Raw genomic sequence first — 14,516 nt, forward strand, 5'->3', positions numbered from 1 at the left:
AAAATAAAATAAAATGGAGTCCAGAGGCCAGAAGCGGGAGCGCTCATGGTGTACTACTTGTTGGCAACCCTTTGAAGAACCAACAGGAAGAAGCCTATACCTTACCCTAGATAAAGATTTTTCTCCTGGCCCGGCAACATGAGAGACTGTCACAACTCAACCAATGAAAAGCCACTACACTCTGAACTCCCAGTTTACTTTAATGGACTTTTTGCTTATAATAGCCCCTCCCAACTTCCTTCCCCCTTTCCTCTACAAAAGAGTCTTCTTCTCCTTTGTTTCTAGAACTTGACTGTGTTTCACCATAGCTTTCTTCTCCTGAATCATAATTCCTCTCCTATTCCTGAATAAACCCACTTTGCTGGTAAAAACAAACAAACAAAAACAACTGGTTGCTTTATTTTCAAGATTGATAAGATCAAAGAAACTCTGAATTGGGAAAGACCCTAAAATTTGTCAGGTAGTCCAGCTCCCACACACAGCAGGGAATTCCCTAGGAATTCCCTAGAGATAGCCATCCAATCTCTGAACACTCCCAGGACTGGAGCGCTCACCAGGCTGCAGGCAGTTTATTGTACTAAAGGATGGCTCTCTCCCCCAATCCACCCTCTTTTAAGAGAAGGATTCGCTGTCAAATGTCATTGCAGAAAGACAGAGGGCAAATCTTGCAAATCGTCCTCTGCCAACCTTGTGACCACTTCACTGTAAACTGAAGTCCCAAGGTGCCCCTCCAAATCCTGCACAATCGGACCCAGCCCCAGTTATTTGCTTTGAATCTTAGGCAAATTATGTCACCTTGTTAAGTCTGTTTCTTCATCTGTAAATGGGGTAACAATTCCAACCACACTGGTTGCTGTGGCGATTAAATAAAATAATGAATGTAAACACTGTCTGGCCTATAGCAAGTACTCAGTAAATACTAGCTGGTGTAACTGGAGGGTGATAACAAATGTTGTCCTGACTGGAATAAGGCAGGCTAACAGATAAGGCATCTTCGTTGAGATAAACCTGGAGCAGTGCTTTTAAGGAAGAAAGGAGGGAGTTCAGGGACACCTGGATAGCTCAATCAGTTAAGCGTCTGCCTTCAGCTCAGGTCCTGATTCCAGGGTCCTGGGATGGAGCCCTGCTCAGGAGGGAGCCTACTTCTCCCTCTGTTTGCTGCTCCCCCTACTTGTGCTCGCTGGCTCTCACTCTCTAACAAATAAACAAATACAATCTTTCAAAAAAAAAAAAAAAAAAAGGAAAGAAAAGAAAGGAGGGAGTTCAGAGAAGAATAAGAGCATTTGGGAAGGAATTTTGGATAGGAAAATGGAATTTTCAGCTGAAGTGAAAAGCATATATTTAAATGTTAGCAAGCAGGGGCACCTGGGTGGCTCAGTGGGTTAAGCCTCTGCCTTCGGCTCAGGTCATGGTCTCAGCGTCCTGGGATCAAGCCCCACATCGGGCTTTCTGCTCAGTAGGGAGCCTGCTTCCTCCTTTCTCTCTGCCTACTCGTGATCTCTCTCTCTCGGTGTCAAATAAATAAATAAAATCTTTAAAAAAAAATAAAAATAAAAATAAATGTTAGCAAGCAGAAGATGAAGGCGGAGGATGAACAGGACCACCTAGCTAAGTGCAAATCTGATGATCACAGCAGCAATATTCAAAAAATAGAAATCCTATTACCACGTGAGGTTTGGACTGGAAGTCAAAGAACAGTGGCTGGTTCTGTTGTGGATGACTAATTTTAGACATCTAAGATCTCTTAGTTCCACTATTTATTTTTAATAGTTTTTGTTTTATCTTATTCTAGGCTTCCAGCTGGCATATGTAGCTGCCATCAGGATTGCTGGTCTATAGAAGCCCTACAGTCCCTAATCTAATAAGTTGTTTCAAACCTATAATGGGCCAAAACCCAAATAATCAATCTAAACTCAGCATTCATTCATTCACTTATTAATTTATTCATGAATACAACTATCCATCAAATGAATACACCTATCTATCAAACAGTCATACAAACCACTGATTTGTCTAGGCTCTGGAATATGCCTTAGAAATGAATAAGTAGCCATTGCTTTTAAGGGATTTATAGACTTCTGGAATAAACAGATGCAAAAATAAGTCTTTACACTATACAGATTCTAAGTACCACAGAGAGGAATGAACAAAATTCTACGCCAGGGGTTGAAAACGGAGCAAATCAGGCTGTATCTGGCCAGCAAATGTTTTGTTTGGCCCACATGGTGTTTTATTTCAATTTCAGATTAGTTGCCAGCATTAAAAATTAGGGCATTTCAAATAAAAACCCAAATTCATAGCTTCTGGTAAAAACAGGAAGATCTGAGCACACTAGGCCAAATTTCTGCAGGATGATAATTGGCAGGAGCTTAGCAGCAGCTGCCCTTTTTAGGCAGAGAGCATGAGATCTCTAGTTTGCCACACTCCTTGCCACTCCCTTTTACTCTCTGACATGAAAGTCAAATTTGTTCAATAGTTATCAGCAACTATATGGTGGGTACTTTCATAATAGAATTAAGAAAAAAGTAATTTTTAAATTTATCTTTTATTATTTTTTTTAAGTAAGCTCCATTCCCAGCATGGAGTCTAACATGGGGCTTGAACTGAGGACCCTGAGATTAAGAGCTAAACTGAAATCAAGAGTTGGACACCTAACCAACTGAGCCACCCAGGCACCCCAAAAGAATTTTTTAGACACAAATTTCTATTAAAAGTAAAAGTGAAAGATATACTGGTAGGGCTATGTGTTTCAAGAAAAGTGGGGTGTAGAATAGCAGAATACTCTCAGGAGAGACAGATGATTCCTTGAGTTTAAGATACAAATAAACATCTCCCATTATATTGCCTGCCTGACTCCTGCAGGCATTTGAGTTTGCAACCTCTGTAACATAAGAAAAAACTAATTTAGTAGCTAAGAGTATTGGCTTTGGAGTGAGGAAAAAAGCTGGCTCCACCACTTACTTGCTGTGTGACTGTGGCAAATTAGTTACCCTCTCTGTGCTTCAGTTTCCTTTTAAGTAAAAGAGAGGTAATTACAATACATAGTTCAGAGGGCTGTTGTGAAGTGACAATGAGATAAAAAGACATGAAGTTCTTAGCCAGGGTCTGGTGCATAGTAAGCATTAGCTATTACCAGTGCAGAGTACAGAAGAGAGAGAAACCGTATCCGAAGGGAACATTACAGAATGTTTACAATTCCAATGTAAGGAGATGAAGAAAAAGGGCATGCCTTCTGCACACCTTCAAGAGAGGGAATGTTAAAGGTCCTGTTCCAGTGGCCAAAACAGAGGCTGCACCATGAAGGTGAAAAGATCAGCTAGGAAGATTAAGGTCAGGCTGAGGGGAACTATCCAATAAGTCAGTATTTCCCAAATGTTTCCTTGTATGACGGATTTAGTTGATAAAAATGGAATAGGACATTAACATTGACTCATAAGGTGAGAAAGTCATTCTCTTAATTCTGTTTCCAACCTTCTAATTAACCATAGGAGAAAGTCTTGCTCTGAGCTATTTACCTCAAGCACCTCTCAGACCACACTTGCTGAACTTCCAGTTCTCCAGGACAGCAGACCAGAGGCTTAAAGGGTTCCTAGCAACAGTATCTAGCTACAACTTACTAACACCGTTTTGTTTCTCCCAACTTTGAGTTTCTCATTTATCTCAGGGCAAGTGATACTGACTTTCAAATATGGAGCAATAGAGCTTCCTTGTAGAATCAGAGTGTAAAATCATATTTGAGTGATAATCAGGCAATTCAGAAAAAAACACCAAGATTTTGTACATGTGGCAAAATCTGTGACCTTTTTGAGAGACATTGTCATGGGTAGTAAGACGAAGCCAGGACGGATTCTGACAGGCCCAGGCTGATTCTGTGTAAAACGACCTCGATAGGACACTACCTCACGCGGGGTACACCCCTTGGCTTCCTCTCCAGGCCTCAATTTTCTCCATCCGCAAAAGGGTGGGAGGGCGACCCTGCAGTTGCTCAGACCCGGAGTTCAGTGCCCTCAGCCCCAGCCGCAGGCCCGTTGCCCCTGGCAACCACGGGGGCTCTCGCCATGGTTCCCGCCATCCCCGCCACGGCTCGGCCTCCCGCTCCTCCCGGACTGCCCCACTCCTCACCACTGCTCGGCTTTATCTCTCCACGTCAACACGGCCCTCATCGCGGCTTCCCTCACGCCTCAGGCCCCTCCTCCCGCCTCAGCAACGGGCCCCGCTCCGCCAGCCACTTTGGTTACCTGCGCTACCCCTGGCAACACACATGCGCAGTGAGCCTCGTGCGCGCGGCCGAATTCCGAGTGCGCAGGCTTAAAAGGCAGGGCTGGGAACGGAGCAGAAGATAGGACGGAGCCTAGGAGTCTGCGCAACTAGGACGCGTGCGACTGGTCAGAATGGGCGGAGGGCGGTAGGTCTTTCTCGATGAAGGATTTGATTGGCTGAGCCGTGGCAATGGTGGCTGTGGCCGAGTGGGCGGCAGGAAAGCTGCTTTAGAGTCTGACTGGCTTTTACCGCCTTCGGCTCTCGAATTCAGCCTAGCGCTCTGAAGCTGAAGAGTTTTCGCATCTGATTCTGCTCCGCTCCTAGAGTGTCGCACACTCTCGGCCGGTTGCTGCTGTTGAAGCCCACCTTAAGGGCATGGCTGGGATGGAGAGTCCGAGCCTGGGAGACTGCGGAGCTGCCTCGTCGGTCACGTCCAGTGAGCGCTTAGCCGCAGACCCGCACTGTGACCTCCGGCAAGTTATAGTCCCCTTTCGGGACTCATTTTCACCATCTGTAATGGGAGCGGGGTGGGGTGGGTAGAAGACGGATTGGCCTTTCTAACCTAGGATCGACAGCTCTGGAGACCCACAGGATTAGGTACTCGGAGCTGTAGCTGTATTTGGCTCAGGAACTCTTCCAGTGGGTTCAGCTCTGGGGTGCATCTTGCTTCGTTAGCGGGAATGACGAACTGGAAGGAGCAGAGAGGTTTTGTGCAGGGGGTGCAAGGAGAGGTCAGCTTGGGCTGGAGTACCCTAGGAAGACCTTGGAGGAGATGTCATGTTAAGTAGCCAATGGTGCCCCCAAAATGGGTCCTATAAGAAGTTAAAGAGGCAGCCACGGCATGTATTCAATACAGTACTTGTGTATGTGGGATAAGGGGCTAAGATGATTTATCTACTTTTTTCCCCCAAAATTTAATCCCCAGAACTACCTTAGAAGAAGTATTACCTCCTTTTTAAAGATGAAGAAAGGAGGGCGCCTGGTGGCTCAGTTTGTTGGGTGACTGCCTTCAGCTCAGGTCATGATCCCAGAGTCCTGGGATCGGCTCCCTGCTCCATGGGGAGTCTGCTTCTCCCTCTCACCTTCTCCCCTCTCATGCTCTCTCTCACTGCCTCTCTCACAAAGGGATAAATAAAATCTTAAAAAAAAAAAAAAGATGAAGAAAGGAGGCTTTGAGAGGTTAGGGAATTTGCTCTTGGAGATGGATATGTATATATATATACACACACGCTATATATATACTATATATATACAGTATATACATATGAAATATACATATATACAAATACATATGTATACTGAAATATATATACAAATATTTATTTATTTATTTATTTAAAGTTTGTGCTATTTTCACCAGGCTTCAGTTTCCTTGTTCCTAAAATGTGAACCATATAATTTCTTTTTTTTTTTTTTAAAAGATTTTATTTATTTATTTGACAGAGAGAAATCACAAGTAGACGGAGAAGCAGGCAGAGAGAGAGAGAGGGAAGCAGGCTCCCTGCTGAGCAGAGAGCCCGATGCGGGACTCGATCCCAGGACCCTGAGATCATGACCTGAGCCGAAGGCAGCGGCTTAACCCACTGAGCCACCCAGGGGCCCCGAACCATATAATTTCTTAAGATCCACTTAGCTCCGCAAAATTATTAACCCCAAATTACTACAGAAGATCTTGATTCTAATTCTAGATACTAGCTCTTGCTTAGTTTCCCTAAAGAAGTTGGCTTAGATAGCTCTATAGAGCCATCCGACTTTTAAAATGTGTGATTTAGTGATTAGGATACACTTTATTGAAGTTTTTCAATGATAATGCAGGAGGAGAGGTAATAGACCAAGATTTAGTGAACCTAGGTTCTGTATCAGTTTTGCAACTAACTTAAATCTTCCCTGTCACTTAATTTTCTCAGTAAAATTAGAGTAATCTTCATCCTACCTACCTCACAAGATTCTCATGAGGATGAAAGAGATTTGAAAATTCTTATCAGAAATTATTTACCTTTTGGAGGGTTACAACCTCTGAAGAAAGCAATAGACACTCTCCCCCAGAAAACTGCAGATACATATAAAATTTTTACCTCACTTATTTGAGGAGAAGGAGGATGTCTCACTGACTCTTAAGCAGTTCTGTTGATCCCAGTTTAAGAGCTCACATACTGGTTCATATTTTTAAATTTATGCCGCGTCAACCAGACACTTTCAATAGCCCCATTCAGTAATTAACAACAACATAAAGTTTCTAGTGAACAGCTTGAACTTTACATTGTGCAGACACCTCCAACCCATGTTGGAGGACAGGAAGATATTCACATAGCATAAGACTGGTCCATACTAATTTTAATCTCTCTTGTAGTCTATATTTTAGTCCATAGGTTTCCTGCTCTGTCATGGATTGAAATTGAATAAGCAGAGGAAAATAAATTTTAAATGAGCTGATCACTTATACTTTGTATTTTTCAGCCAGGAAGATGGTGCTCTGGGATTGGAAAACATGGGAGAAAATGAGAAACAAGTAATGATAAAAAGCAGCAGTGAGTGTAATCCCCTGCTGCAAGAATCCATTGCTTCTGCTCAGACTAGTGATACTACTATGACAGAATGCCATAAGTCTGTCCCATGCGGATGGGAAAGAATTGTGAAGCAGAGGTTATCAGGGAAAACAGCAGGAAGATATGATGTATATTTTATCAGGTGAGCATGCAAGTTGGTACAGATAGTACAGCCAAATCATTTTATCTAGACAGGTATCAGGAAACCATCACAGAAATCTTGACTTTTTTCTGTTTTTACTAGAAACCGTTATAGATTTTATTCCTTGAGTGTCGCTAGTTAGTTATATTAAGTGATCTGGGGACAAGTACATATATCTTCTGCTGCAAATTGTTGCTCTTAAATTTGTAAATTTGTAAGTAATTGTAAAATTATACTATCATAGAGGAAACTATTTAAAAGTACCACTTTATTACTTTTTTAAAAAATTTTAAATGACAGATACCCATGGTAACATTGGAAATGATTAATTAAAAATCTGAAATGTGGTCCAGGTCTTTTTAAAAGTCACTTTTATTGACTAGCAGTAAGTTTTCTTTAATATTTTCTAGCCCACAAGGACTGAAGTTTAGATCCAAAAGTTCACTTGTTAAGTATCTTCACAAAAATGAAGAAACTTCTCTTACGCCAGAAGATTTCGATTTTACCGTACTTTCTAAAAAAGGCATCAAGTCAGGGTATAAGAACCACAACATAGCACCTCTGACATCCCAAATGCAAAGTGAAAGTAATAGTTCAAACCGGAACCTCAGGACACGAAGCTGGTGGAAAAAAGATGTCTTTCCTCTACCAAGCAGTTGTCTGGAATTGCAAAGTAGCAAAGGACTATCTAACTTTAAAGATAAGGGTGTTAATGACATGGACTCCAGAAAGGTTAGAAAGTCCAAAGAAAAGGTGCCTATTTTGAAAGGAATTCAAATTAAGAGAACTAAAATAAGGTGCCAGAAGGGTTTTCCAGATTCTGCTCAAAGTAATAAGAAAAGAAAATCTGAGTATAAAAAGGCAGATGATGAAAGTGAACCTGTTGTGCAAGAAAGTCCGCTTGATAAAACACTCTCCATTGATGCTGGAACAAGCAACAAGACCCTCAGTGCAACCAGTGAAGAAAAGAGACTTGTAAAAGAACAGTCATTGAGTTTGGTATCAAATTTTTGTTCTGAACAAGTAACTTCTGGCATCATAAACAAATTATGTTCAACTGAAGAAGCAGAACACAGCAAGAAGTGTGAGGAAACCTTTTTACAATCTGAGGAAATAAAATCAAAAGTGCAAGTTGGGGAAAGGAAGGAACATTTGCATACTGACATTTTAAAATGTGGCTCTGAAATGGACAACAACTGCTCACAAACCGAGAAAGACTCTGTGGAAATGTGTCAAGGTATTCAGAGCATTAAAGCTGCTAATAAACACATGATGAGTTTATGCTTCAGACACTATATTTCATGCCTGTACCCAGTTAGGATATGGAAATAGAACAAAGAAATAGGACCAAATATCAGGTACATTGTACCTGTTGATCCTAGTACCTTATTTAACTGATCTTCAAACGCTTGGCTATGGCACGGAGGGAATTGGCTGACTTCTGCCTTGATAACCCCAGCTAAAGAGAATTGTGTCATTTACAGCTGCTACCATCTCTTGGTGCAATAGCTGGGACTTTCCTCAGCAGTGCTTTCCCTTCCCATCTTCTTTCCAGTCAGTAATATTACAACTTTAGGGAAAATGAAAGGCTTTATTTGTGAAAAGGTTTGGGGAAGACTCCTTTTAATGCATAAGCTGGTCAAAATAGTCCATGTCTACTCTTTTGCACCCCTCCTGTTATTCATTCCTGATGTGTGACTTCCAGTTTCAGTTTGTACAGATCATAGTCATTTTTATCTTCTATTATAATGTAATGCTTCTCTAAAATGCTTTAGAGCTCTAAATAATTCAAAACTGTAATCACATAGTTCATTTATTATTTGTAATATGCTCTTAATACAGAGTTCAGAGCTTGGCAGTATTGCCTTTATAATACCTCAGTGAATAAAAAATAAAAAGAAGACCTTTTGAGCAGCCCTGTGTTAGTTATTCATTATGCCATTTTGGTATAATGAATAACTCCTTTAAAGGAGAAGACTAATTTTACTTAAAATCCTGCTGGGAGACAGCCTGGACAAATTGGTGGAGCAGGGGCTTAGACTGATTCTGTTCTCAGCCCCACTCGTGATTTTATGTTTTTGCTGTGCCTGGAATTCCTTTACCTTTAATAGAAAATGACCATATATACCTAGGAACTGCTTAAGAATTCAAGTCTGCCCTTTAAAGACTTTAAGCTTCTTAGAGCTTTGAGGTTTATGTAGCTTTGTTACTAGTATAATGGACAAATAAAATATTTTAAAATCCTTTTGTGACCAAAACGGAAGATCCTATTCATCCTATACATAAAGAAGTCTAGTTCTTAGCACAAGATGAAGTACCCTGATTTTAAGAAGTGTCTGATGGAATTGTAAAGACTTTCCCATTGGCTTAGTTGGAAACTGAGCTTCAGTCTCCTACTAATAAAGGATGCTAGTTAATAATTATTTATAGGAACCCACAGAAGAAATCATGTAACTAGTAAGAGTAGCTTCCTTTGTCCTCTTTTTTTTTTTTACTTTCTACTAGGCTTTGCCTGTCTGCTTCTGAGCCTTTTGACTAAGATCAAGTGTGAAGTGTAGAATAGCAAAAAACAGTAGTAATTATCTGGAGAGCTGGATACCTCTCCCAATCTGCAGTCAGTCCCCCTCTCATTTTGACATTGTTGTTTAATTTCTAAGCCTTCATTTGTTTATCTGTAAAATGGAGGTAATAATACTCACCAGTCCAGTTTTTTACATCAAGAATACTGCAGAGTAAAATGAGAAGTGAAAAAGATGGCTTCACACTATACAGCTGCAAGTTATTATTAACTGACATTCAAATTGAGGGGGTAAGGCTATGGAGAGTATTAAATATGATGATTTTAGAAACTTGGGAAGCCCAGTAATGCTGGTCAGGTAGTCTTTGTTATGTTGACTGAGCTTCCCAGTAGATAGTGATCCAGTATTCCAAGGTCCCAATCTTGGTTTTTTCAGTAGGTTTTGTTTTATCTTTATCCTTTTCTGTTTTTTTAAGTGTAAAAGTGTTCACTGCAGAAATTTTGGAAAATATAAAAAAATCAAGGGAGAAGAGAAAAACTAGCAACAACCATTATACCATTTTGGTATATTTCATTCTAATTTCTGTATTTTTTCTTCATTAAATTGGAATCATATGTAGAATATTGCATTTTCACTTAAAAAGTTAAGGACATGGGAGAAAATATTCATGATCTAGTCAAAAATGTTTAATGACCACATTGTACAAATGTGTCATAATTTAGAATATCCCATATTATTTCTAATTTTTCAGTACTATGAACTCTGAACATAAATCGTAGAATACTAGTATAACACAGTGGTTAAGTTACTCAGGAGCTGGACTGCCTGGATTTGAATTTCAGCTCTGACATTAGCTGTGGGACCCTGGCCATGTTACTTAATTTATTTTTACTCAATTTTCTATCTGTGAGGTGAAAGTAAATAGTAATTAGCTTGTAGGTCATTTGTGGGATTAAGTTGGTTAATTTTTGTAAAGTGCTTTGAATAGTGCCTGGTATGTACTAAATGCTTTATAATAGTAGTGTGTTGTTATTTGCACCCTTGAATATTTCTCTAGGCTAAGCCATAGCTTCTGTAAACAATGTTTGCTCTTCCTTTTCAGAAGATACCATTCTACGGACACAAATAGAAAAAAGGAAGACAAGCCTGTATTTTTCCAGCAAATATAACAGAGAAGGTATCCCTTTCCCAATCAGAAAATTAGAGTTTAAATCTGTTTCAGGTGTTCAGCTCTGATGCTGTGTGTTTGTTTAGCTCTTAGTCCCCCTCGACGCAAAGCCTTTAAGAAGTGGACCCCTCCCCGGTCACCTTTTAATCTCGTCCAAGAGACACTTTTCCACGATCCATGGAAGCTCCTCATTGCTACCATATTTCTCAACCGGACCTCAGGTTTGTGGATTATATCTTCGAGAGTGTGGTAAGGAGAAAGGGCACTGGATTCATTAGGAGGTCTGAGTTCCAATTTAACTTTGAGTCTGTGTGACCTCAGACAAGGACTATCCCTTCCAGGCCTAGATGACTTCCAAAGCCTTTTTCACACTACAGAACAAATTGTCATTAATTTTCTACTTCCAAACTAGTTTTGGTCAGCAGTGAAAATCAATTACCTAACATTCCTCCACCCTCTGTCATGTGTAAAAGCATTTCTTTTTCATTGAAAGCTTTCTTTAGTGTCATTGGCGCTTTGTATCCTGTATGTTTTTATACTAGTTATCTGATGACTGGATTATTTGAAAACTAATAATCAGGCAAGTCCAGGTATCAGTATGATTGAGACTGTTAGCCCAATAGCTGATAGTGTTGACTTTTGATTCTGAAGGTGGTTGCCAGTTCAGGTAATAGCTTCTCATCAGAGGTTTAAAAAAACAAAGCAAAAACATTCTATATGAGATTTCTCGATGAGGAAGTACCTGAACTTAAAAACAACCCATCTGGAGGCTTGTAATCACAATTACTTTTACTTCCAGGCAAAATGGCAATCCCTGTGCTCTGGGAGTTTCTAGAGAAGTACCCTTCGGCTGAGGTAGCAAGAACCGCAGACTGGAGAGATGTGTCAGAACTTCTTAAACCTCTTGGTCTCTATGATCTTCGAGCAAAAACCATTATCAAGTTCTCAGGTACTTTCTTGTATACCCAAAAGAAGGAACATAAACTGCCTACTTAAGAGAGCCACACCTTAAACTTTAATGTCCTTGGATGCTACATTAATCCAGGTCATTCAGCTGAAGCCCTGAAGGCATCTAAAAACAGTCCGCTTGCCCCAAACTACAGTCTCTCACCCAAGCAATAAGTCTTTGCCCAGTACTGGGGCAAGCCATCTGGGCAGGATTAGAGGAAAAAGTCAGTGAAGCAGAATACCCTCTTGACCTTAAGGACTTTGCCTCTGCATAATTAGCACAGCACAAAATAATAACGGTTAGTAAGTGGCATGTGAGAGGTTCAGACAGGGTCCTGGGGGAATTCAGAAGAAAAAGTCATCAGAACTGGGGTTGTTAGGAGAGACTTTTTGCTGTTCCTTTCTGCTGTTCTCACCATCTGGCTTTGCATCACTACGTATTTAGGGAAAGTCTTTCTGAGGCTGACCTGATCTGTGGGGTGTTGTATTTTCAGATGAATATCTGACAAAGCAGTGGAGGTATCCAATTGAGCTTCATGGGATTGGCAAATATGGCAATGACTCTTACCGAATTTTTTGCGTCAATGAATGGAAGCAGGTGAGACCCACTCCCAACTGTAACATCTCCAGCACATTTTGTCTCTGGGGCAAAAAAAGTCCATCCTTAGAGCTAAAACTATTTCTTGGGCACATGTGCTATCACTCTCACAGCCAGTTTTGTTCTAGGCTTGAGGGGCAAGGGGTGACATGGGGCTATAGGCAGCAGGAAGAGGATCCATAGATACTCCCAACTCAATAAAGATTCCTTGGTGTGGCCTCTGACTGACCTCCAGCAGTTTGTCACTTCTGGCCCCATGCTGTCATTTTCATTCACGTGTTGTCTCTAAGCCTGATGTGGTTCTCCTCTGTTACAGTCATACTAGCCTTCAGAAATATACCACTGAAGGAAAGCAGACAGGTTTGGGCTTGGAAGGAATGCTTGTTGGGTTTCTCCTACTGGTCTCAGACTACTTTTGTGGTAGCTGGGCCCTACCTCAGCTACACAGTCAGTTGAATATGCCCTGCCCACAGATATCCAGGGGGTGTCCAGGCAGCTGGTGATACTGCCAAGTGGCCCAGTATACTGCCGTCTTGGTCTGTGACTCACCTTAAAGCGTTTAGCCAGTAGGTCTGCCCAAGCCCATCCCTGCTCTACCATTTACTGTGATCTGAGCAATCCATGTAACTCTCAGGGTCTATAACCTCCTTCTGGAAAATGGTATATTAATACTTGACTCATATTATCACTACCCCACATGGTAGGTCATGGTGAAGATAATTGGAAAGTACTTTGTGAAGGATTACCTTAATGTAAGGTATAGTTTTAAGCATTCATGAATCCAGTTAGGTTAAAGGTTATAATTTTCAGATATGCTCTCATAATGTATTGTTCTCCTACCATCCCTTTAAAAAGCCCATTTTAAAAATGTATTTCTGATAAAGTTATATAAGACCTCTGTTTCCTAATGTGTTGTATTTCTTCCAGGTACACCCTGAAGACCATAAGTTAAATAAATATCATGACTGGCTTTGGGAAAATCATGAAAAATTAAGTCTGTCTTAAAATCTTTTTCAAGCTCATTTTTTTAGTACATTACTTTGCACTTGATTCCTAAGAGCTCCATTAAGCACAACCAACTGCCTTTACAGGTATATAGATTTTAATTAGTCCAACTAGAAATGCAATGTAAGTTTTCTTAATGTGTGTAACACTGGTAGAACTTTGCTACTGAACATACTAGAAAATGTTTTGAGATTTTTAAAAGTAAATTGTTACTTGACAAGAATACTAAAAATGTAAATGACTTTTCCAATAATAAAATGTGATTCGAAGTTGAAAAAAACTTTCATAAGCTCTCAGTAATACAAAGCAGATTTCTGTCAATGTTGCTTAAGGAAAGTTTGGATTGTTCTCTTTCGGTAAAAATGGAATTACACAGTTGTTATATAAGACACAGTCAGAGTTTGCAGCCAAATATGTAGGAAAACACATTACAGGGTATGTTAGTTAATTTGTATTTTTACTAATACAAATTAACTGCCTTTTACTATAACTGTAACTGTTACTATTAACTGTATTTTACTATACTTGCTAACTCTGTGCTAGTTTAGGAATTAGAGATTTGGCTCTAGCATCCATTTGATAGCCTGTGAATATCTGCCGGCAGCTTTATTTCAGAGTGTCAGCTTCTGGCTCATGTATTTTACCTTGACCCCCTTGTGAAAGGTCGAACATTTACCCATCTCTCATCTCCCAGATGGGGGACAGGACCTTTGAAGTTTTGTAACCTTTTTTTTTTTAAGATTTTATTCATTTATTGGTGAGGGAGAAGCAGGCTCCCCGCCGAGCAGGGAGCTCAACACCAGGGCTGGACCCCAGGGCCCTAGGACCTTGACCTGAGCCAAAGGCAGACACTTAACTGAGCCACCTATGTGCCCCTTGTGCCATTTTTAATACAGGTATTATAATGTTGTAGTTCATATACTGAAACATTTACCTTAGAAGGAACTCGTCAAACAACAATAACAAAAAGTCCCAAGTTGTTAACTCTATCAATTTTCATTTTAAGGTATGATTTCAAAATTAAATTGATTGAATAAATAAAAAATAAATTGTTGGGAAACTACTTTTGTTGTCGGGTAGAGTGTGCTGTAAGACAAGTTGGTTGTTTCCGCTTTAGTGAGCTAGTTTCAATTTTTAGTGAGAGAGATGGATTTTGACCAGAGAATTGGAAAACTGGCCATATCCCCTAACAAGGCAGACATCCACTTTATAACATCCCATCACATCTTTATTTAACAATCCTCAAAATAGCATTTACTAAATGCAAACCCTGTGCTGGAGAGAGACACAAAGATGAAAGCATTCTGTAGGGTGTCTGGGTGGCTCAGTT

At 40.3% G+C, this 14,516-nt stretch overlaps 2 protein-coding genes across 9 annotated transcripts in view; one reads left to right on the plus strand and one right to left on the minus strand.

Annotated features, from left to right (window-relative positions):
- The window catches only part of IFT122 (intraflagellar transport 122), a 71,958-nt gene extending 67,701 nt beyond the window's left edge, over nt 1–4,257 (minus strand). For 4 of the 5 annotated variants that reach the window (XM_044252947.1, XM_044252946.1, XM_044252944.1 and 1 more), the window contains exon 1: nt 4,123–4,220. In XM_044252947.1, the coding sequence (XP_044108882.1) occupies nt 4,123–4,163 (41 nt within the window). In that variant the 5' untranslated portion in view covers nt 4,164–4,220. The other variant, XM_044252945.1, reaches the window with a different exon arrangement.
- Nucleotides 4,258–4,426: 169 nt separating this feature from the next.
- On the plus strand, nt 4,427–13,466 carry MBD4 (methyl-CpG binding domain 4, DNA glycosylase). 4 transcript variants are annotated; one of them, XM_044252951.1, is made up of 8 exons: nt 4,428–4,733; nt 6,718–6,948; nt 7,359–8,185; nt 10,570–10,644; nt 10,722–10,856; nt 11,435–11,584; nt 12,078–12,181; nt 13,109–13,466. In XM_044252951.1, the coding sequence occupies exons 1-8, from the start codon at nt 4,636–4,638 to the stop codon at nt 13,184–13,186; spliced, it is 1,698 nt and encodes a 565-aa protein (XP_044108886.1). In that variant the 5' UTR covers nt 4,428–4,635; the 3' UTR covers nt 13,187–13,466. The 4 variants fall into 4 exon arrangements, with proteins under 4 accessions (XP_044108884.1, XP_044108885.1, XP_044108886.1 ...); XM_044252949.1 differs by lacking the exon at nt 13,109–13,466 and having other exon boundaries at nt 4,427–4,733; nt 12,078–13,099; XM_044252950.1 differs by lacking the exon at nt 13,109–13,466 and having other exon boundaries at nt 4,427–4,729; nt 6,717–6,948; nt 12,078–13,099.
- The last annotated feature ends 1,050 nt before the right edge of the window (nt 13,467–14,516 follow it).

This window comes from Neovison vison, chromosome 6 (genome assembly GCF_020171115.1).
Source record: "Neovison vison isolate M4711 chromosome 6, ASM_NN_V1, whole genome shotgun sequence".
NCBI classification, from domain to species: Eukaryota; Metazoa; Chordata; class Mammalia; order Carnivora; family Mustelidae; genus Neogale; species Neogale vison.